Source organism: Bos javanicus, chromosome 22 (genome assembly GCF_032452875.1).
Source record: "Bos javanicus breed banteng chromosome 22, ARS-OSU_banteng_1.0, whole genome shotgun sequence".
In the NCBI taxonomy this organism is placed as follows: domain Eukaryota; kingdom Metazoa; phylum Chordata; class Mammalia; order Artiodactyla; family Bovidae; genus Bos; species Bos javanicus.
Genome location: NC_083889.1, coordinates 15,057,569 through 15,079,783, shown reverse-complemented (window position 1 = coordinate 15,079,783; position 22,215 = coordinate 15,057,569). Strand labels below are relative to the sequence as shown.

The window sequence follows — 22,215 nt, the reverse complement described above, 5'->3', positions numbered from 1 at the left end:
AAAATATACATATATAAAAAAAGATAACGGTTCCTATGGGGTTCCTAAGCCAAAGCAGCCCCCACAACTACCGATGGGGGTGTCACCTCCTCGCCCCGGAGCAGTAACTTGGGGAAGAGAACCGCCCGAGCCGATGTGCGGACTCCTCCTGTGGAAGAAGTCATGTGGTGTGGCCGTGCCAGCCTGCTGAGCATCCTAAGTGACTCCCACACCAGGTGTGCATGGTCTGCTGTGTCTGAATGTCTAGTGAAACCTAACCAGACCCTGACAGACGCTGCTTTTCCTCCTCACAGCCCTCTCCTCACCTACTTCCAGGCTCTCACCCCCCACAGACGGAAGTGGGGCACCCGTTCCGCATCAGGATGGAATGCAGCCAGACGGCCTGGCTTCCCAGGCCTCGATGCCACCCCTCTGCCATGGCTTCTCAGCTGACAATCAGGATGAGAGGGCATCTGGGTACTGGCTGCTGGACCTTCTTCCCAACCACCAGTAAAACACTTGACCAAGATATTTATAATCGTTTAATGAGTGTTCCAAACATACCCTTCCTGGGGCTACAGGTGAGTTTCATGACAGTGGAAGCTGATGTACATCCACACCCACCCAAGCAGCCACAAAATTGGCAGCAGTTTCCACAAACCCGATACCAACCAGAAAGAAGTCGTGGGGAACAGGATGATCACTCAGCCAAAGAGGTTCTTTGGGACCCTTACTCTCCTCTTTCTCCTCCCCCCTCTGGCCTTCTCCAGGGTATGGATGTTCAGCATGGGAGAAGAGGGTGGGGAGGCCCCAGTGCACTTGTGCAAAGAGGTGCTCTGAGAACCCCACACCTCAGATGCAGTGAGATGACCCAGAGACAGGTCTGGTCAATAAATAAATAATTCCCAGAAGCCACCCTGGGGGGCTGGTGGGCCCAGAGTCTCCGAGGCAGAGGAGCCCCCACCCCAGGAGGCCTGGCCAGGCCACTCGCTACGTGCTGCACACCAGCACGTCTGCAAAGGGTCCCAGCAGCGTCTTGTTGAAAATGCAGCGGATCCACACCAGATAGGTAGTGAAGGGTTTGATGTTCTCCGTGAAGGTGTGGTTCTGCAGGGCCAGCATGTAAGGCACGTAGGTGTTCTCCCCCTGCTCCTGGAGCCACACCTCGTACTTCACCTCCCTCACCTTCAGGTACTTGAGGTTCCATGGGATCTGCCAGGAGACGGAGAGGCGGGCCTCGGAGGCGCCCTGCACCGACGCCTGGCACCGCGCCTCCCGCACCTTGCCGGGATACAGGCTGACCGTCCACTTCTGCTTCCTCAGCCCCGGATGGCCCTTCACCACACGCCGTATAGTTTGGATGAGCGATGGGATGTCCACCTTGGTGTCCTGGTAGATTCGGAAGAGCCACTCCGGGTTCCGGCAACAGAGGTGCCGGGGGACCTCCCGGCTTTGCAGGATCCGGGCCTGCTCGGCCCGGTCTAGGTGGGCGATGCCCCCCTGGTCCCAGGGCCGTTCGGGATGTGTGACCGTGTTCTCTGGCATCGTGTTCTGCCAGGCTATGTACTGGAGGTCCATGCCAGGCAGCGTGGCCAGAGTCTTATAAGGGGTGTAGTGGTCAGGGTTGACAGCATAGGGGAAGAGCTCCACCACGGCCGCCCCGCGGGGCAGGAACAGGGCCGTGACCAGCTGGGCCCCATGCATGCTGACCAGCATGGAGGCGTTGCTGACCAGCCGCACCACGTCTGCAAAGGCGTGGTCTTCCAGGGACACCGTCACGGTCTTCATCTGGAACTCCTGAGCCAGGGCCAGCAGCAGCTCTGCCTCATTCAGGATGAGTCTGTTCTGGGTGCGGCTGAACACCAGGATGTACTCCTCGCCCAGGGGGCCCCCGGCCTGGCTCACGTTCAGCTTTTCCATCAGGAAATGCGCGAACTGTCGGATCTCATTGCCGGAGACCAGGATGTTGGCCTTTGGGCCCTGGGGCTGGACGAAGCCGTACTGGTACCAGGTGGTGACCTTGGAGAGGCCCACGAAAGCATGGGAGAAGCAGAGCAGCCGGCCCAGGGCCTTCAGCTGCGCCCTCAGGAGAGGCTGCTTGGGGCTGAGCAGCTTGTAGAGGTCGAAGTGGGCACCCTCTCCCCAGCCCTCCATGAAGAAGAGCCGGGCCTCGCGGGCCAGGCCGGGGAACTGCCGAAGGGTGTAGAAGAGAGGCAGCAGGTCGTCGTGGAAGACATGCATGAGGTTGTCGGGGTTGAAGCGGTTGGCGATGAGGGCCACGTCGGGCACAAACACGGGCTTGGGCATGAAGCGCAGGGCAGCGGCCGGCAGCTCCACGAAGTTGAAGTACTGGGTGTTGTGGTCCTCCACGGTGGACAGGTCGAGCAGGGCCGGCTGGAAGCGCCTCGAGCCCAGGCTGGGCAGCATCACGGAGGCGTTGCCGTGGAAGAAGATGAACTCCTCCGCCTCGCTGGAGTAGCAGAGCCACTTGAAGCGGCAGAGGCGGTCGGTGTGCGTGCGGCCGGTGCACACCATGTGCGTGCCGCCCTCGGTCAGGATCTGCAGCGCCTTCGGGTAGTCGATCCGCAGGGCGTGGGCGGGGTCGGCAGCCCGGCGGCCGACGGCCAGCTCCTCCTCCAGGGAGGCCGCATGCTCACGCAGCCGCACGTGTTTCCAGAGCACGGCCGCCAGCACGGACACCAGCAGGGCGTTGAGCACGGCGGACAGGTGCATCCTAGCGCCGCCTGGGGCCCTAGAGAGACGACGGCCCCGGGGAAGCAGCTTGAGCCTGGCCGGCTTTACCCATCCCTGCGGGCTCCCGGAGGACCGGCAGAGGCCTGCGGAAGGAGAGAAGGAAAAGGAAAAGGTGTCTACATGGTGTGTCTCCAGTCACCCCAAGCACGCGCCCAGTGCCAGGCGCTGTGTGGCCTCCGCTGAGGCACTGGATGCTTGCACCCTTTTGCACACTTGAAGATCTGGTAGGCCAAATGTGCTTAGTCACTCAGTCATGTCTGACTCTTTGTGACCCCATCAACTACAGCCTGCTAGGCTCTTTTGTCCATGGGGATTCTGCAGGCAAGAATACTGGAGTGGGTTGCCATGCTCCTCCAGGGAATCTTCCCACCCCAGGGATGGAACCCAGGTCTCCCACATTGCAGGTGGATTCATTACCATCTGAGCCACCAGGGCAGCCCAAGAATATTGGGAGTGGGTAGCCTATCCCTTCTCCAGGGAATCTTCCAAACTCAGGAATTGAACTAGGGTCTCCTGCATTGCAGGTGGATACAGGAATCTGCCTGGTAGGCTAGACCCTTCTAAAATGTTCAGCCACTTCCCTCCCCTGCTGCCTCCATGGGGGAGTACAGGTCCCCGTGCCTGGCCTTTGGGCTTGGCCACATAACTTGCTTTGCCCAATGAGGTGTCAACAGACAACATATTCAGGGGCTTGCAAGGTGCTTGTGTGACTGTCTTTGCCTTCTGTATACCTAGGATGTTACCGTGAGAAGAGTGTGACCAGCCGAACCTGCTGGTCCTGGAAGAGAGAGCTGTGTGCGGAGCACAGCTGCTGCGGCCATGCCGGGTGTGGCTCGGCTGACCCCCGGATGTGAAAGTGAGCGAAGACTGTCAGAACCACCGGGCAAACCCACCCAAGCCCAGGCAACAGAGACATCTCAGCTGAACAGATGCTTCTGATCATATGTCACTGAAATTCTGGAGCTGTTTGTAATGAAACACTGCTGCAAAGAAAGCTAACGGCTGTGTTGTGAGAAGCCTCAAGGAAAATCCCCATTAGGGGCCCAACCTCCCTGGTACTGCCAGGGAAGGACTTCACCTCACCATGGGCACAAATGGGATGGGAGGCCTGTGACTGCGGGTCCCAGGCTGCACACCAGGACCCCCGTTATGCCCCATCTGGGACACATGCACAGGGATTTCCTATTTGGAAATCACGCCTGCTGATTTTTATGAAAAGATGGGTAGAAACTTGTCCCCTCACTGGTCCAGTAAGAGAACTGTGTCGGAGTCTCACCACTGACAAGGGTTCTGTATGCAGAGGCAACATCTCCAAAGGGTTAAACTTCCTGTCCCACATACTCTTGCCTACAGGGAGGCCTGGCTGGGCCGTGGGCATTTGCTCCCATTTTCCCCCGCTACTGGGAAGGGTATCATACCTGCTCTGAGGCCCAGGACTGTTCAGACAGCCAAAGAATGGGACTGTCCAGTCCTCATGGAAACAGGATGGGTGACACGTGACACCAGCCATGGGTGAGAACAGGGCACCTGCTTAGCTGGCTTCCGACCGCGTCTTCAGTCAGCCCTGTTTATCGCCAGGGCAGGGCCTCTAAGAGCCCAGAAACCCTGCAGCTGAGAAATCTGCTTCAGCATCAGTGTTTCTCAGGCTTTTCAAAGCCATGTACCCACTAATAATAAAGAAAACCTCTTTCATGCCTCAAATGGATCTGTAAAGTGCAGCAAGCCCTTCCACCAAGAATCTCTCACACACAAGACTCTTCTATAATATCTGCTCCCCAAGACAACAGGTTTCATCAACTTCTACCTTCTTGAATTTTTTTGTTTTTTTTTTTTTACTTTTTGGCCATGTCATGCAGCATGCAGCTCTATCTAACCTGTGCCTTCTGCAGTAGAAGTGTGGAATCGTTAACTTCTGGATTGCCAGGGAAGTTCAACTTCTTTTTCTGAAATTAGTATTTTATATCTGTATCTGGATATGTAAAATAATAATGTTGCATATACTTTTCCAAATATATGTGTCCCCATCTAGAAATCCCCCACCCAGCCTCACCAGCTAAGGACTACTTTGCTATTAGGTTGAACTATGTAAAGTTGCTGATTCTTGACAATTTCTGACCAGTGTCCCATGGCCCTGCCACTATCCTTACCACCACTGTGGTAAGGATATATATATAGAGAGAGAGAGAGAGAGGGAGAAACAGAGAGAGAGAGGGAGAGATTTTACTACCAAGGCTTCTCGAGAGAGAAAACCTATGTATCCAGTGTAACACGACTGCAGCTGGAGTTCTGACATCTCTCTAGGAGGTAAGAGGAGAAACCAGGAGTCAGAAAGAAGCTAAGAGGACAGACAGACAACTCATCCTTGGGATGGGGAGAGGAAAAGGACTGAGGAAGTAAAGGCAAGGACAAGAAGAGTTGAAGAAGATAATGCAAAGGCAGGGAAGGCAAGGTGTCTCACTGGGGGTTGGTGAGACCCCCCTGAGAACCTCAGCTCAGACCTGGGCCAGAGAACTGAAAAGAGAGTCATGACTGACTGACAGGTGGCAACTCCAGCAGGAAGGACAGCTGGGACGCACGCACCTTTCCATACACATGGGACTCCTGGCTCTGGCCAGGGGGGAGGGCGGCTGAGCGCAATGACACCGCAGCAGCAATGAGCACACTCAGCACTCAGATTTTGATTTCTAAACAGCATCCTTCACTACAAGGAACCAGGGCTCCTGGAGAAATAACTGCTTCCAGGGCCGGGAAAGGAAAATTACAAGATGAGCTTAGAATATCTTATAGTGCCAGAATGTAAGGAAGTTCTCAAAAAAATGATGGGAACATATCCAAAAGACACAGGATCCAAACTGAAGGAGCTCCCAATGTCTGAATCTGGGACAATTTGAGTAACAAAGTTAAAAAGCAATAGTAATGGATTATATAACCCATAGAATAAGATAAATACCCATGAGTCAACATTGATATGAATAGATAATTGAATAAATAGGGGAGAAGACCCAAATCTTACAGTAGAATGCCAATTAATAAATAAACAATAATGGAAACAGAACATCACCAGCTGGCAAACATTATAGCGATAACTGTTTCAGGCAAGATTCACTGATGGCTGCTAAAATTAGTGGGTGAAAGTATGGTGAGAAACAGGAAATCTGCACAGTCTCTAAGTATCTCCCTATGAGATACATATTAATTACAAAAGTAAAAATAGAAATTTTACAGCAGAGAAGCTTGGCAGACATCGTTTGAACCAATAATCACCATTAACGTCACCAATAATAACAATACTGACACCATGTACCCCTTAATATAATGTGCTGAGGAGGGTACCTCATTTCTGGAGCCTTCCTGCCCAAAATAACATAACTTCGACCTATATTTCTAAATGGGAAAAACTTGGCTCTAGTTCCAGTTCTGGCTCTGAAGATGGTCTGTTAATTTTAATCAATATTAAGTTAATTTTAGTTAACTTAATTAAGTTAATTTTAGTTAATACTAAGATTAGTTAATATTAGTTAACTGTTAAGATTAGTTAACAAAGAAAATATAAAACCCAAATTGAAAGATATTCTACAAAATACTTGATCAGGACCTCTGCAAGAGTTAAAAATCATAAAAGAGAGGGGAAGACTGAGGAGGTCCCAGATTGGACGAGAGTAAGGAGACACAACAGCTAAATGCCATGTGGAATCCTGGGCCAGAAAAAGGACATTAATAGGACAACTGGCAGAATTTGAGTAAGGTTCATGGGTTAGTATCAGAGCTGTGTTCATTTCCTTGTTTTGATAATTACACAGTGGCTGTGTAAGATGTTAACATCAGGGGAAGCTGAGTGAGGTGTTCTTTTGTAACTTTTCTGTAAGTCTCAAACTATTTCAAAATAAAAAGCTATTAAAAATTAGATAAGAAACAAGAGAAGTGAGCTGAAAGTCACTCAGTTGTGTCCAACTCTTTGTGACCCTGTGGACTATACAGTCCATGGGATTCTCCAGGCCAGAATACTGGAGTGGGTAGCCTTTTCCTTCTTCTGGGGGTCTTCCCAACCCAGGGACTGAACCAAGTCTCCAGCATTGCAGGCTGATTCTTTATCAGTTGAGCCACAAGGGAAGCCCAAGAATACTAGAGGAGTTAGCCTATCCCTTCTCCAGTGGATCTTCCCAATCCAGGAATCAAACTGGGGTCTCCTGCGTTGCAGGTGGATTCTTTACCAATGGAGCTATCAGCGTAGCCCACAAATAAGAGAGCATAAGTATTTATATGTAAAACAACAAGTATGTGGTTTGTTCTAAAATACTCCAGCAAAAAAGGCATGGAGACAGGTGAGACACAGATACTGATAGTTAAAAATGATGATGGGGTCTCTTTTTGATTCTCTTTTGAGTTTGTCTGACATTTTGCATAGAAAAAGTTTAAAACGAAACCATAAAGAATAAAATAAAATCACTATTACAAAATGACAGAATACTGGAAAGTGGATGAGTAATAAATTAATACTCAAAAAATAAAGCTGTCTGGTGAGACGGGAGGCAGATGGGTGTAGCAGAAGCTGATGCGTGTTTTGCTCTGATCGCAGACAAGGACGGCTTCCAGCAGCAGCTAAAGCCAAAACAGACACACCCAGGGAATATCAGAGAGCAAGACTCCCAGGAAATGAGGAAAGTAAGAGCACCTCCAAGCTGAGCAGGCAGCTTGGCCCCCAAGTACTCACAGCGTCTCTTGTGAGCATTCTGCTACCTGGCCCTCCCCTGTGGTGAAAGGCAGGCTTGGCAGCAGGTGGGGATGTGGGGAAGGGGCCACGGGCAGGAAGGAGGACCAGGGGGCTATGTGTGCCGCAGCCAATCCCAGTCAAGTCATTGAGGCTGGGGGCCTTGGGACAAAGCTTATGGGAACCAGCAAACATGGGGCCTTGTGGGGCTAAAAGGCAGCCAGGCAGAGACCACCCTGGAGCTTGGGGAGTGGGAAGGACTGTTTCTCATCAGATGCTACGTCCTCCACCTACCCTCAGGCCCTGCCCACAATGGTACTGACCGAAGGCAGGACACATACAGACTGGCCTCTCGTGGACACGTCAGGCTCTCCGTGGGAGACCCTTTCAAGAGGGAAAACAGGAGGGAAGGTTTGCTGGGAATGGACAGGACATTTTCTGATAAGTAGTGTGGTGGATAAAGCATGGAGCCCTGAGGGTCAGACTGCCTAAGTTTTACCATTTTTCCAATCACAGGCCAGGGGGCTTGCACCAACACCTGATGGGGCCAGTCGCGTAAAGCCCCCAGTCCCGTCCTGCCCAGATGAGACGGCCCTGAGCCATACTCTCCACGGGCTCCCGGAGTTCCCTAACAGATGAAGTGGATTACAGAGTTGCCCGCAGTGGGAACTGGCCTTCTTCCCTGCCCTGTCTCTCTTCTCCCCTTCCCTGTTCATGTATGCTGCGATCAAGTGCAAATAATCTACTTGCACTTGAATCCATGTCTCAGGATCTGCTTCTGGGGAATGTTAATTAACACAGAATACTATTGCATTTTGCCCCCGTGGAGACAGATGGAGGGCCGCCCTTGCATTTTTCCCTGCTGTGAAATAGCCGAAGCGTGGTAGTGAGAATGCCAACAAGAACTAGGGCAGTCACTGCTCATTATAAAGTCCTCCCAGTCTGTTCCCCAGGCTCCCCTGTGTCTGTCCACTCTCAGCTGCACAGCAGCAGCCTGCAAATGCCAGAACAGAAGGATCAGGCAAAACCCTCAGAAATGTTTTCAAAAGATAACAGATGGAGGCCAAGGGGACATTAACCAGATCCCTGATTCTAAAGAAGCCACGGTTCTCCCCAGTCCTGTCTTCTGGCTGAGGAGATACAGCTTTTCCAGATTGTACAGGCTGCTGGAAGAGGAGGGCGGGGTCCCTGTGGCCTCCCCCATGGAGTCCTGTTACAGAGGCAAATAAAAGAGGCCTGAGTTGGCCTCCGAGACACCTTCTCTGACTGTGGGGGAGAGGGCTGACTACAGAGCTGAGTTGTTTGGAAATAAACTTGCATGGAAGAGATAGTCTTTCTTGGACTTTTAAGGTGTGCTGAAGAAGACTCTTGAGAGTCCCCTGGACTGCAAGGAGATCAAACCAGTCAATCCTAATGGAAATCAACCCTGAATACTCACTGGCATTTGAAGGGCTCAAGCTGCAGCTGCAATACTTTGGCCACCTGATGTGAACAGCCTACTTACTGGAAAAGACCTCATGCCGGGAAAAACTGAAGGCAAAAGGAGAAGAGAGTGGCAGAGCATGAGATAGCTGCATAGCATCACTGAGTCAATGGACATGAACTTGGGCAAACTCCAGAAGACAGTGAGGAACAGGGAGGCTTGAAGTGCTGCAGTCCATGGGGTTGCAAAGAGTTGCATGACTTAGCGACTGAACAACACAACAAATCACAGCTTGGATGGTGATGTCTTCAGCATACCTGTCTAGGCTGGGGGTCCAGGAGGGAAAGAGCCTGTCACTTATGAGCAGACCACTCTTGTCTCAAGTTACCTGTCAAGTCACTCTGTCCCACAAAAAGCCTGGAGCACCGCACCCTCTCTGAGAAGAGGTGAGGGGCAAGGGGAGAAGGCAGGGGAGGACAGCGAAGACAGAACAAGGCCTCAAGGCTTACAGGGCCCTTGCCCAGAGCACTCATCTTCCAGCAAGGACGCAAGCGCTGAGAAGATCCCCAGAGGAAACCCCTCCTGAGGCCTGGAGGCAGGGCCATGGTGGAAAGCTGTGCCCTTGAATCACTCATCACATAGGTCCTTAGACTCCTTCCTTCATTCACCTGACAACAGGCTCAGTCAGATGTGGGGACGTAACTACCTGTATGGCACAGTCCGAGCAGGCTGGACATTGGCCGCTGCGCTCCTCTCCGCAGGCAGCGCTGGTGGGGGGCCTCCTCTCCCTTGGGAGTGCATTTAGGACCCAGCAGGTATGCGGCACAAAGAGCTTAGTGGCTCAGCCAGGACGAAGACTGATACGGAGCAAGAATGTTTTCAATGGTATATTTTTAGTGTTAGAATATTTTCACCAAAAATATATCAGGTTTGGTAGATGTAAGATGTTTACCTAATCTTTTTCTTTAATTTTGCTGACTAGTCAATCAATGCTGCTGCTAAGTCGTTTCAGTCGTGTCCGACTCTGTGCGACCCCATAGACGGCAGCCCACCAGGCTCTGCCGTCCCTGGGATTCTCCAGGCAAGAACGTTGGAGTGGGTTGCCATTGCCTTCTCCATTGTGTGAAAGTGAAAAGTGAAAGTGAAGTCGCTCAGTCGCGTCCGACTCGTAGTGACCCCATGGACTGCAGCCTAACAGGCTCCTCCATCCATGGGATTTTCTAGGCAAGAGTACTGGAGTGGCTTGCCATTGAAGAATGGATTCAAACTAAAAAAAAAGAAAAAATACTTTTCAAAAGAAAGGGAGTAAAAAAGAAATGAGATTTAAAACATGCTTAAAATAGCCCTCTAGAAACTGAAGCAGACAGAAGAAACCACCAATTCACCCCTCAACCCCCAAACTGCTTCCCTCAGCTCCTGGACCAGAAATGGATGATCAGATTCTTACAGACAGTGGGATCCCACCTTTCCAGGATCCCACCTATTCCAGGAAGCACCAGAGGAAGGTGCTGATGCTGCCACCACACCTGCAAACACAGTAAGACCTGGGGGGTCCTGACTACAGGGGCACCCAGCCGAGGCTGCCCACCCAGCCCTGAGTGCCGGCTCCACTCCCGGGGGCCCTGCCAGGCTCCAGACACAGGCACAGAAAAGCCATTCACAAGGGCCCTGGCATCTGATAAGGAGTAAGAGCCCCAGAAATTCCAGGCCTCGAGCAGAGGGTGCAAATTCACATGCTTACTGAGGCCAAGAACCAATGGTCTCTGGGCAGTGTGCCCCAGAGACCAAACACCCAGAAGAAAGTTCAAGTTGACGAGGGCCTGGCAGTACAGTGCCCTGGCGGCACCTATTGGTATTAGTCTGCTCTGGCTGCCATAACCAAGTACTGCAGACATTTCTTTTCACACAGTTCTGGAGGCTGGAAGTCCCAGAACAAGGTGTCCACACGTCTGGTTTCTCCTAAGGCCTCTCTCTGGGGCTTGCAGATGGCTACCTTTTCACTGTGTCCTCAGGTGACCTCCTTGTGTGCACCGAGGGGAGAGAGGTCTCTGGTCTCTCTCCTTGTTACTGGGACACCAGTCCTATTAGATTAGGGCCCCAGCCTTATGACCAGGCTCCTCTGCCCACGGAATCCTTCAGGCAAGAACACTGGAATGGGTTCCCATTTCCTTCCCCAGGGGATCTTCCCGACCCAAGGATCAAACCTGGGTCACACACGTTGCAGGCGGATTCTTTACCGTCTGACCTACCAGGGAAGCCCTTATGACCTTCAGTTCAGCTCAGTTCAGTCACTCAGTCGTGTCCGACTCTTTGCGACCCCATGAATCACAGCATGCCAGGCCTCCCTGTCCATCACCAACTCCTGGAGTTCATTCAAACTCACGTCCATCGAGTCAGTGATGCCATCCAGCCATCTCATCCTCTGTTGTCCCCTTCTCCTCCTGCCCCCAATCCCTCCCAGCATCAGAATCTTTTCCAATGAGTCAACTCTTCACATGAGGTGGCCAAAGTACTGGGGTTTCAGCTTTAGCATCATTCCCTCCAAAGAACACCCAGGGCTGATCTCCTTTAGAATGGACTGGTTGGATCTCCTTGCAGTCCAAGGGACTCTCAAGAGTCTTCTCCAACCACAGTTCAAAAGCATCAATTCTTCGGTGCTCAGCTTTCTTCACAGTCCAACTCTCACATCTGTACATGACCACTGGAAAAACCATAGCCTTGACTAGACAGACCTTTGTTGGCAAAGTAATGTCTCTGCTTTTCAATATGCTAAGTGGTCATAACTTTCCTTCCAAGGAGTAAGCGGCTTTTAATTTCATGGCTGCAGTCACCATCTGCAGTGATTTTGGAGCCCAAAAAAATAAAGTCTAACACTGTTCCCCATCTATTTCCCATGAAGTTAACCTTAATTACCTCCTTAAAGGTCCTATCTCTAAATACAGTCATACTGGGGGCCAGGGCTTTGATTATGAATTTCCAAGGACACAATTCAGTCCGTAATACTACTTTTCTGGTTTTCCAGAGAAGCCAGAAATCCATTTAAAATGGGAAATGTCTTAGTCTGTAACTTCTGGCCACTATTCCACTTGAGTGAAGATGACAGGCAGGCCCAAGGACTGCGGCTGCTGGCCTTGCTGCTGGTGTAATGGCCCAAGGATGTGAGCTCTGGTCTTAAATGAAGCCCTCTGCTGCCGACCTGGCCAGCTCTACCGGGTTCCCAACTGCCAGGACCAGCTAGTCACTGGTCATGCCCCCAGAAGCAGGGCTGGGAGGCTAGGACTGCCAGCACCCACCAGACCCAGGCTCAGAAGACTGGCAGGGCCAGGCCAAGACAAGGGCTGGCGATAGTGTCTAAAGAAGGTTTTCTATTAATAGTACAACAATTTTACTTGAACAGGTTGTTCATACCCCCAACTGAAAAATCAGAGAGTTCTTGTTAATTATTGAAAAATATGCTTTTACCCTAAACGCAGCCTGAATCACTGGTGCTGAATGATGGAAGCTTCCTGTCCTGCACCAATGCGTCTCACGCGTCGCCAGTTAGCAAACAGCACACAAGCTCCAATAACTCAAACGCCCTCAGAATGATCTCTCCCTGCTCCTTCCCCCTCCTGGTTATGGTTACCAGAAGCAGAACATGGAACTGCTACTCCTCACGTCATGTTTACGTGGGGCCCAAACTTAGATCTCCATCAGTGCTCCTGACAAGCCTGAACAAACACTGACGGCCTCAGGGTTTCCCCCAGAAGCGTTTCCATTTTGGCCAAATGTTGGCAGCCTCTGAGTACTCCTTGTAAAACCTAATATTTAAGTGATCAGGCATCTTTAACATTTAGTTACAAGTTCACATGCTTAGACCAAAAACTTAACATGGATAATAACTCCTCAGTTTAGTACAAAGAGCAAAGAAAGGCGAAGGTGCAGACGTTCGTCCTCGATCAACAGGTAAACACAGTGACCCTTCCTTCTTTTTAACAAAACCGGATGGAACTCCCAGGATGGACCGGTGGGGCTGTGGGTGGAGCAAGAGAATTCCAGTCTGTGTTACTCTGGCACGATGGGCACAGGCAAGCTTTGCTGAGGACAGCCAAGACTCCAAGGCACTCAGCACAGGCGGGACAGCTGAACAGGTGGAGCTGAGTCCCGCCTACCACCAACACAGAAACCCTTGCTCGCACAACTTGCTGTGACACCATCTGGCTTTTGCTTCACACCCATGGGTCACTTGCAAGTTAGAGCCCCCTGTGTTGGCCCTTTCTGGCGTAACAGAAAAGCACTCCTAGGCACCAGTGTGGTCACAAACAGGGATGAAACAGGAAGACAGAATCGAGTGAGTGGCTGCTGTGATGCTCAGAACACGCCTGCATGACTGATTCCATCAAGAGGGTCAGAAGGCCACTCACGACAAGAAGCATAAAACACTCGCCCAGAAGAAGGGAGAAGTGTGCGTGACAGGAAACGGTCCCAGTTTCACCCGAGGCTATCCACGGAAGCGACCTGTAAGTGTGGTGGTGTGGCGGGGGGATGGTTTGAGCAAGGTTTTGGAGGTGTTTTTGTGGTCATGGGGGTTAAGATGACTGCCCCTGTTAGATGTCCACACGTCCCTGCTGGCAATGACTATGGCAAACCTCTGTCCACAGCAGACACCACTGTGCCCAGGTCTCACATGTGCCCACCAAGCAAGCCATGAGGTCACCCGGCTATGGGCTCCTCTCCCATCCCAGGGCTGTGACACGCAGGCCCAAAGCCACATGCAGCTGAAAGGGCAGTGCGTTACAGACAGGCACAGAGTGGGCAGCGTCAGGAGACGTGCGTTTCACCAGTGGAGCCCCCTGGGCTCAAGTGATCACCTGTGAGGCCCCTGCAGTGGGGAAGCCAGGCAGTGCCAAGGTCATAGCAGTCCCTGCCAAACGCTCGGGGAGCCTAGAGCCCAGCATGAGTGAGTGACAAGGAGGTGAGAGGCCTCAGCGAGGGTTTTCCTTTGGCCTCATCACCAAGATGTCACCCTCATCTCCTTCCTCCCATCATTACCACCACCACCACCACCATCATATCAGAGCCGACATCTACTGGCCAGTCATGAGGTGCCGGGTTCTCCACTTTACATGATGATCTTCATTTTACAGATGGTAGGACCGAAGCCCACTGAGACCTGCCCAAGGTCACGCAGGAAGCAGCGATGAGACTAATGAAGGCGGGCTGGCTACAATGTCATCTCTGTTACCCGTTTTCCTTCTTTTTATCTGGAAATAACCCCAGACTTAGGAAAAAACAAAACAAAACTGTGTGTATAGTACAAAGAACTCTCCTACATCCTTAGCCTTACGACCAACTGCTAATCTGACACATTCATTGTACCATTTTCTCTTTTTCTGAACCTTTTAAAAATAAGCCAGAGACATCTTGCCCCTTTAGTCCCTACCACTTCATCATCTGTTTCCTAAGAATGAAAACATTCTCTCGTATCACACAAAATTGGGAATTAATATTGATACAATACCATTAGTAATTTGTGGTCTCCACTCTGTGGCCCAGAATCCAAGCCAAGGTGAAACCTGGCGGCCAGGCAGCATGTCTCACTCGTCTCCCCTAATCTGGGCAGCCTCTCAGACTTTCATGGCCTCAGCAGTTTTTAACAGAGTCAGATATTTTCTGGTGTATTCCTCAATTTGGGCTTGTTTGGTGTTTCTTCATGATTAGACTCTAAATATGCACCTCTAGCAGGAATCAGAGTCTATGTGCCTAATTGTTCATATGAAACTACTCTATACAAGTACTTCTGGGAATCTCCCAGTGGGGCAGCCAAGATCAGGAAAGATCCAGAAACCCCACTCTGTGTAGGATGCAAGGAGTAGGGCCCTCTTCCTCGGGGAAAGGAAGCCCCTGACCTTGGACATTCTTCAAACACTGAGGGGCAGAGCAGCAAGAGTGAGGCTGCTCCGGGGGGGCTGCACCCCTCTCTAACAGAGTGGGCACACGCACGCTGCTGACACACGCAGCCCAGGCCCCGGGCTGAAGAATGGACACGGAGTTCCCAGCTGCCACTGTGCCCCTAGCATGGCTGCGAGGGCCAGCAGGGCCCTGAAGCAAGGCCTGCAGAAGGAAGTCATGGGGGGATTTCAGTGTGGGGGACAGGAAGAGGACTTCTCTAAGGCTTAGAGCTGTTCTAACACGGAGGAATCAGCGACTGTAGTGAGCCCCTGCCCTGCCAGGAAGTGGCCTGGAAAATTAAGGTCAACCTGTGAGGTGGACACAGGGTCCCCCACAGCAGTTTTAGCAGCACCTGGGATGTGAGAAATGCAGAATCTGGGGCCCCTCCAGACCTGCTAAACCAGCATCCCTGTGGGAACCCAGGAACCCGTGTTTTTAACAAAGCTTTCAGGTGACTCTAGTGTGAACTCAATTTCAGGAAGTCCTCTAAGATCTCCGTAACACTCCACAATTCTGCAGTTCCCCGCTTCTAAATACCCAGCAGGGCATTTCTGTCCAGCCCAGGGTAAACCACCAAGGACAGCCCTCCCCGTCACAAAGGCTAGTAAATCCTCTCCCCAGCCTCTGCGAAAATGATGTTCCTGGGGCAGCCTATGTTCCTGGGGCAGCCTGAAAGGCTGCCATATTCTAAGCAGCCGTATTCCACTTTGAGAAAAGTTTCCCCAGCTCACACCTTCCCACACAAGCCACATCCCTTATAATGCTGAGTGGCAAAACAAAACAAAACCAGCCCAGTTCTCTAGGCCACAGCTAAATGGATGAGAGAGTGGAGGCTGGGCCTAAGGCAGCCACCGGTGGAGATGCCCGAGAAGTCAGATCAGCGGGTGGTGCTGGTATCAGATGCCCACACCTGCAGGCCTGCAGGGAGGTCGGTGGGTCTCCTGAGAAATGGACTCCTGAAGGGAGCAAGGCCGGACTGCTTCTCTGGCTCCTAACAGTGGCCACTGTTCCTCCTCTTGGAAGCTCTGGGACCCAGCCTAACCCTGATAACTCCTGAAGGCCCCCAGGATGTGCCTTGATCCTGCCACAAACCCCCACTACTGAAGGTGCCCAGGGTGTTCCTTGTCACTGGGTGTGTCTAAAACAACCGCACCCAAAGGTCTGTACTGGGAACAACAGTGATGGTGGCAGTACAGCAGACCTGGTCCCCAACCCCTCCCTGAAGCCTAGCCCAGGGCTGAGTACCCACTGCCCAGCCAGGAAAGGGCCCTCTGTTCTGCTTTTCAAAGTGGAGAAAAGAGACAACTCTTAGCATTAAGACTGTACTGATGAGACTTCCCATCTGCCTGCCAATGCAAGGGTCAGGGGTTTGATCCCTGGTCCAGGAAGATCCCACATGCCATGGAGCAACTACGCCCATGCACCTCAACAACTGAGGCTGTGCTCTAGGGCCTTTGAACTGCAAGTACTGAGCCCACGTGCCGCAGCTACTGAAGCCTCATGACAAGAGAAGACATCACGATTAGAAGCCACAACGAAGAGTAGCCCCTGCTCGCCACAATCAGAGGAAGCCTGCACAGAGCAATGAAGTCCTAGTGCAGACAAAAATAAAATTAATTAATTTTTTAAAAATTAAAAAAAAAAGACTACTGATGGTAGTCACCAATGGCAGAGTGAAAGGTGTGGCTTCCTGACAGACCCTGGGTCCTGAGTATGCAGGTAAGGACCTGGGAAGCCAAACAACAGGGAAGACTGGGACTTCTCTGCTGGTCCAGTGGCTAAGGCTCTGCACTCCCAATGCAGAGGGCCCGAGTTCAATCCCTGGTCAGGGAACTAGATCCCACAAGCCTAACTCCTAAAACTAAGGAGTTTGCACACTGCAAAGAAGACCTGCTACAGCCAAATAAATAAATAAAACATGGAAGGACTGACAGCTGTTCTGACATGTCAGGAAGAGGATACTGGCCTCTGGACAGGGGGGAGAGGTTAATGCTGCCACCATCTTACCTCATTGCACCTACTATGTGCCAGTCACTGTCCTAAGCCCATTCTCTGCCCACTTCCACTTAAGCCTCAATGCACAAGCCCTCTAATGCAAGTACTCGTGTTATCTCCATTTTCTTTTAATATGAAAAACTAGAGCTTAGTGGGGTTAAGTACTTTCCTCTAGGTTCTGCAGCTCAAGCAGAAGCACCAGAATTCAAGCCTGTGCCTGACCCCGGGGTTCGCAGTAATTCAGACTCACAGGCACAGTTGGTGATGGAAAAGCAGGAAAGACCTCAGAGCTGTGAGTTCTCCTCATGCAAGGAAGGGCAGAGCAGCTGTGGACAGCTCTGGAAACAAAGACCCATAGGCCCTCAACTGTAACTTAGCAACCCAAGGCTTCTTGTGTGTAACCATTCCCCACCCTTCCAGGCAAGCAGCTCAGGGAGCTGTGCTCATTCTCTCACCCAGAGGGAGGTGTGGGGCGCACAGTGGGGTGACAATTACCCCACCCACACTGGTGCTGTGCTGACAGGGTTAACCCACATGTTTAGAATGACAAAACCAACATTTTTTAGAGCTATAAGAGGCCTTAGAAATTATTTGCTCCAACTCTTTATATTATAAAAGGTCTTGGGGGCAGTGGGAGCTCTCACAGGCGGCTGAGAGAAAGGAGGGGGCTGGCATGCCTCAAACCCACAGCTCGCAGGCGAACCCCCTCCCCAGAGCAGAGGTCAGGCCCAGAAGAAGCACATGCCTCCAGGACTCTTCGCAGCTTCCAGACAAGATCACTTCTTCTCCAAACCAGGCCTCCAGGGCTCATCCAGATTATGCCCTTCCCTGGCCCTGTGGCCCATGATGAGAGCCTCTAGGGCCCACAGGGCCTTCGGCTGCCTCTTGCTAACGCTTCACCCTCCAGCCTTGGTCAACCTCAGACACGGAGAGGAAGCACCCTCAGCCAGGCTGCAGGCTCCTGCCTCTTCTCCAAGCAGCCGAGGCTACCTGCTGTAACACTGGAGGCTGCCCCAGGTCACAGGCAGGCTTCCAGAAGCGTGTAGACCCCAACCAGCAGGGGAGGGGAAGTAAAGGGCTCCAGTTCTGGAGTGAGATGCCAGGATGTGAGCTCTGCTCCTGACACTCAGCAGCTGCATCATCGTACACCAATTCTTCTTTTAAACTTTTTCACCACACGAAAAGGTGTACATAATTAACATATACAACACGCTAAGGGTGGTGATAAGTAGATACCCAGGAAATAATCACCATAATTTATGCCTATGCATCACCTCCGAAAGTTTCCTCTGTCCCTTTATTTACTCATTTTTGTGATAAGAACACTTAACGTAAGCTCTGCCCTCAAAGCAAAATCTGAAACATATAGTAAAGTATTGTGAACTGTAGGCTTACAGCTGTATGCTGGGCAGCAGGGCTCTCAGAACTCGGCCATCTTGTCTATCTGAAACTTTACACCCTTTCACTGATACCATCTCATTTTCCCTCCCTACAATCCCTGGCAACCACCATTCCACACTCTGCTTCTATACGTCTGACTATTCTACATTCATCCTTTAAGTGGTATCATGTAGCTATTTGTCCTTCTGTGTCCGCCTGGGCCAATTCTTAAACCCTGCAAGCCTCCACTTCCTAACAAACAATTATACTGAATTCACAGGGTGGTTTTGTGAATCCAAAGAGAACTCAGGCAAAGCACAGTGCCTGACAATTATTTTTATATAATTATTATTAACCATAATAATGCCATAACTTCCATTCACTGGCACTGACTCCAGGCCAGGAACACCGCTAAGTGCCTGACAAGAATTATCTCATTTGTTTCCTATTACAAATCTGTAACAGGTGTTAACCAATCTCATTCCACGTTTGAGGATGTATGCTCAGAATTATTCAGGGAACTGTCCAGTGTCCCACAGCTATCAAGTGGTGAAACTGGGATTCAAACCCAAGTTTGGTTTCAAAGCCTAAGATGACATTTTTGGGCTCTGCCTTTCATGTTCGCGACTTTATCCAATTAAAAAATCTACTAGGTGATAGACAGGCCTGGGGGAAGCGTATCCACTGACAACCCATTGAGAATAACAAGGATATTCGGGGACTGGAACATTTGATAATTTAATTTTCTGGTTAGCTCAGTATTCACTAGAAGCCTATGTTATTGCTAAGTATTTTCTAAAGCAAGGCTCAGAGCAAGAACTTGCCAACCAGAAGGTCAGTTTGAAAAATGCTCTGACACCTGCCACATGGAGGCCACCAGGACACACACACAGCTGCAGTGCGGGGGAACTGCACTTGCAGTCGCCAGCACCCCAACCTCCTTTGCTGAGGATCCCCATTCTGCTTCTCCTCACCCTCCCAGGGCCCAAGACTCAGGATCTGATGCTCTGCCCATCTCTGGGGAAGAGAGGACTCCCCTGTGCTCCTTCCTGGCTCCGCTGGCAAGTGGGACTCAGATTTCTCATTGTAATGTGCAAGGATGAGTTGGAGAAAAGATCTCCAAGACCCATGAGAGTCAGAGTGGGCAGCTAATTCCAGTGATACAGACCTCGGTTCCAATCTCACCTCTTAAATTTTCTGTTTGTTAGCGACCACAAATGCTAATATTTGCTGCACGGTCACTGGGCACCAGACACTGGGCTTCCAACTTGTACAGCATTATTTTATTTAATCCTCACAGCAACCCCGTCTTGCACAGAAATAAGAGGTTCAGAGAGGATAAGTGACTTGCTCAAGGGCTCACACTTAGTCAGTGAGAGCCAAGACTTGAATGCCCTGTACATGTAGCAGAACATATTTGGTAAAGGAACCCTATTCTATCTGTGCTCTGAGCCACCAAATCCTATGAGATAGTTCACCCGATAACCATTCCCATGCCATTCTCGATTCCCCCAAAAGTAGGTTCTGAGACTTGGTTGGCATAAAGAAAGCCAACCCTAGCTGCCCACCACCTGGCAGGACTCTGGCCTGAGGGTCCTTGACCTTAGCAGAGGATATTCATCAGGAGACAGGCTCCTACACACATGTTGGGGACAGAAGCTCACTGTGTCCCTACTTCTGAGGCCATCCCAGCATTGTCAAGCAGGCGATGCCAGGCTGTCATCACCAGACACACAGTGGGCACCGTACTGAGCCCCCAAGGAGCCCAGGGGTCACTTACGGGCTGTCCCGGTACTGCCTTCACAGGGAGCTTGGGAGGGCCAGGCCCCCTCCGTGCTTCTCGCCTGGCTCCCCGCCACCCGCGCCTCATGCGCACCATCTCCCAAGCAGAAGGGCGTGGGAACCGGCTGCTGGTGCCAGCCCGGGCTAAGGTCTGTAGCTGACACGCCGGGGCCCGCGGTACCTGGACTTCGAGGGTCCACCTCCCCTCACCCTCGCCATCTCCCGCGCCTCCTTCGGCCCCACACACATCACTCCTCCCAGCTGCAAATCCCCCTCCGCTCCTCTCCAGCGGGGAGGTCGCAGGACCGCTCCTTCAATTCCAAACCCAGCCGTGTCGCGGAACCCTTGCCCTCCGCGAGCGCGCGCACTTCACCTGCACCCTACAGCCCGCGCTCCACGGGGCTGAAGCTTCCAGGCCGGCCCTCCGCGGAGATGGCTTTGGCCGAACCCGTGCCCGCCGCTGCCCCAGCCGCCTGCTCCGAGCCGTGGAGGCCCAGGAAGGGAGCGCAGGCTCCTCCGCGCAGTCTGGTCCGTCACCGCCGCTCGCCTCGCAGGTGCCCTACGTGCGCCTGCCCAGCTGGCGAGCCCCTCGCGTCAGCTGTGCACGTGCGCAGGCTCGCCGGTTCCACCGCCTCAGCCGGAGGCCGGACCTCTTCCTAAGCTCGCGGAATTCTGGGAATTGCAGTTTGCATCCGATGGTTGCCGGCTCCTTCGACCCGGGGGATCCTGGGAGTTGTAGTTTGCTCCTGAAGAAGTGACGTTGCGCTTCGTGCTTTTCGGTGGTTAAGTCGTGCCCGACTGTTTGTGACCCCATGGATCCTCTATGCTCCTCTGTCCATGAGGTTCTCCAGGCAAGAATACCGGAGTGGGCTGCCATTTCCTTCTCCAGGTCGCTTGGTGTTAAGTTTATACAATTATGGGAGGCCCGATAATAAACTTAAATGCAAGTTTAAACCGACAAGCAATTGTCATTTATCAAATCAAAATACTACTTTCACATGCCTTTAAAAATATATATAATACTGGGGGGGGGTGGGGGGTGGGGCGCGGTTCTCAGGTGTTCAGTTCAGTTCAGTCGCACAGTCGTGTCCGACTCTTTGTGACCCCACGGACTTCCCTGTCCATCACCAACTCCCGGAGCCTGCTCAAACTCATGTCCATCCAGTCGGTGATGCCAGCCAACCATCTCATCCTCTGTTCTCCCCTTCTCCTCCTGTCTTCAGTCTTTCCCAGCATTAGTTAAAGAACCCGCCTGCCAATTCAGGAGACATAAGAGACGTAGATTCGATCCCTGGGTCAGGAAAATCCCCTGGAGAAGGGCATGGCAACCCATTTCAGTATTCTTGCCTGGAGAATCCCATGGACAGAGGAGCCTGGCGGGCCATAGTCCATGGAGTCGCAAAGATTTGGACACAGCATGCACACACACTGCAGGGGACTTAAAAAAGCACCATTCCTCTGCTCCAATCCCCCACCCCTACTCTCTCCCATCCCACAGACCTGCTCCTTAAGGACAACCATTCCCCACTTTGATGGCTGCTGCATATGACGTTTACCGATGACTGGCTGAGGTAGTGATTAAACAAACCTTCACATGTGATAAAATGACATAAACTATACACAACTTTATACCAATGTCAAAACCTGGTTTGGATAGTGTACTATAATTATGTAAAATGTAGCCATTGGGGGAATGAATCTGTAAATATTTCAAAATTGAACAGTGCAAGGGTTAATAGTTAGCCACCTGTTGCTCTGGCTAAGCCATGAGAAAATCACCATGGGAAAAGAATAAAAGCAAAATATAGCAATACAGCATAACCCAAATAAAAGTACATCGGGTTGATCAGTTGGGGTTGTCATGCCCTGCTAAGCTAAGGAAAAATATAGTGTGCACCTTGGAACACCGGGTCAGCGCAAGTTCAGAACACTGCTTGTTGTGGTTCCTCGGCGGTACATGCGGCTGGGTTCCGGGGGCTGAGGGCCTCCGGGGCGGCTGGGCTGGCTAAAGGGCTGCCGTGGCCGAAGGCGAGCCCGGCCTCCCTTCAGTTCCCGCTGCCGGGATTTAAAAAAAAAAAAAAAAAGAACACTGCTTGTGCACACACTAAGATGTTTTCCCAAGGCACATGCAGGTCTATGACCTTCAGCTAGGTGATAGCCCTTGTACAAGAAAATAACAAAGATAGTTTACAGTAACCAATAAAATGGGAGACACGACTGGGGACACAGGAGGCCGACTTCATCATAACACAATAGACACTTT

The 22,215-nt window shown here is 51.5% G+C and overlaps 1 protein-coding gene across 2 annotated transcripts; it reads right to left on the bottom strand.

Annotated features, from left to right (window-relative positions):
• Window positions 1–508: 508 nt before the first annotated feature.
• POMGNT2 (protein O-linked mannose N-acetylglucosaminyltransferase 2 (beta 1,4-)) lies at window positions 509–20,415 on the bottom strand. 2 transcript variants are annotated; one of them, XM_061396128.1, is made up of 3 exons: window positions 20,326–20,413; window positions 4,152–4,338; window positions 509–2,816 (listed from the first exon to the last, which is right to left on the bottom strand). In XM_061396128.1, exon 3 carries the CDS (start codon window positions 2,710–2,712, stop codon window positions 970–972), a length of 1,743 nt encoding a protein of 580 aa, XP_061252112.1. In that variant the 5' UTR covers window positions 2,713–2,816; window positions 4,152–4,338; window positions 20,326–20,413; the 3' UTR covers window positions 509–969. The 2 variants fall into 2 exon arrangements, with proteins under 2 accessions (XP_061252112.1, XP_061252111.1); XM_061396127.1 differs by lacking the exon at window positions 4,152–4,338 and having other exon boundaries at window positions 20,326–20,415.
• Window positions 20,416–22,215: the final 1,800 nt, after the last annotated feature.

What these genes read in the sequence shown, in the direction of transcription:
- POMGNT2 (XM_061396127.1), bottom strand. Translation starts at nt 2,712, where the DNA reads ATGCACCTGTCCGCCGTGCTCAACGCCCTGCTGGTGTCCGTGCTGGCG.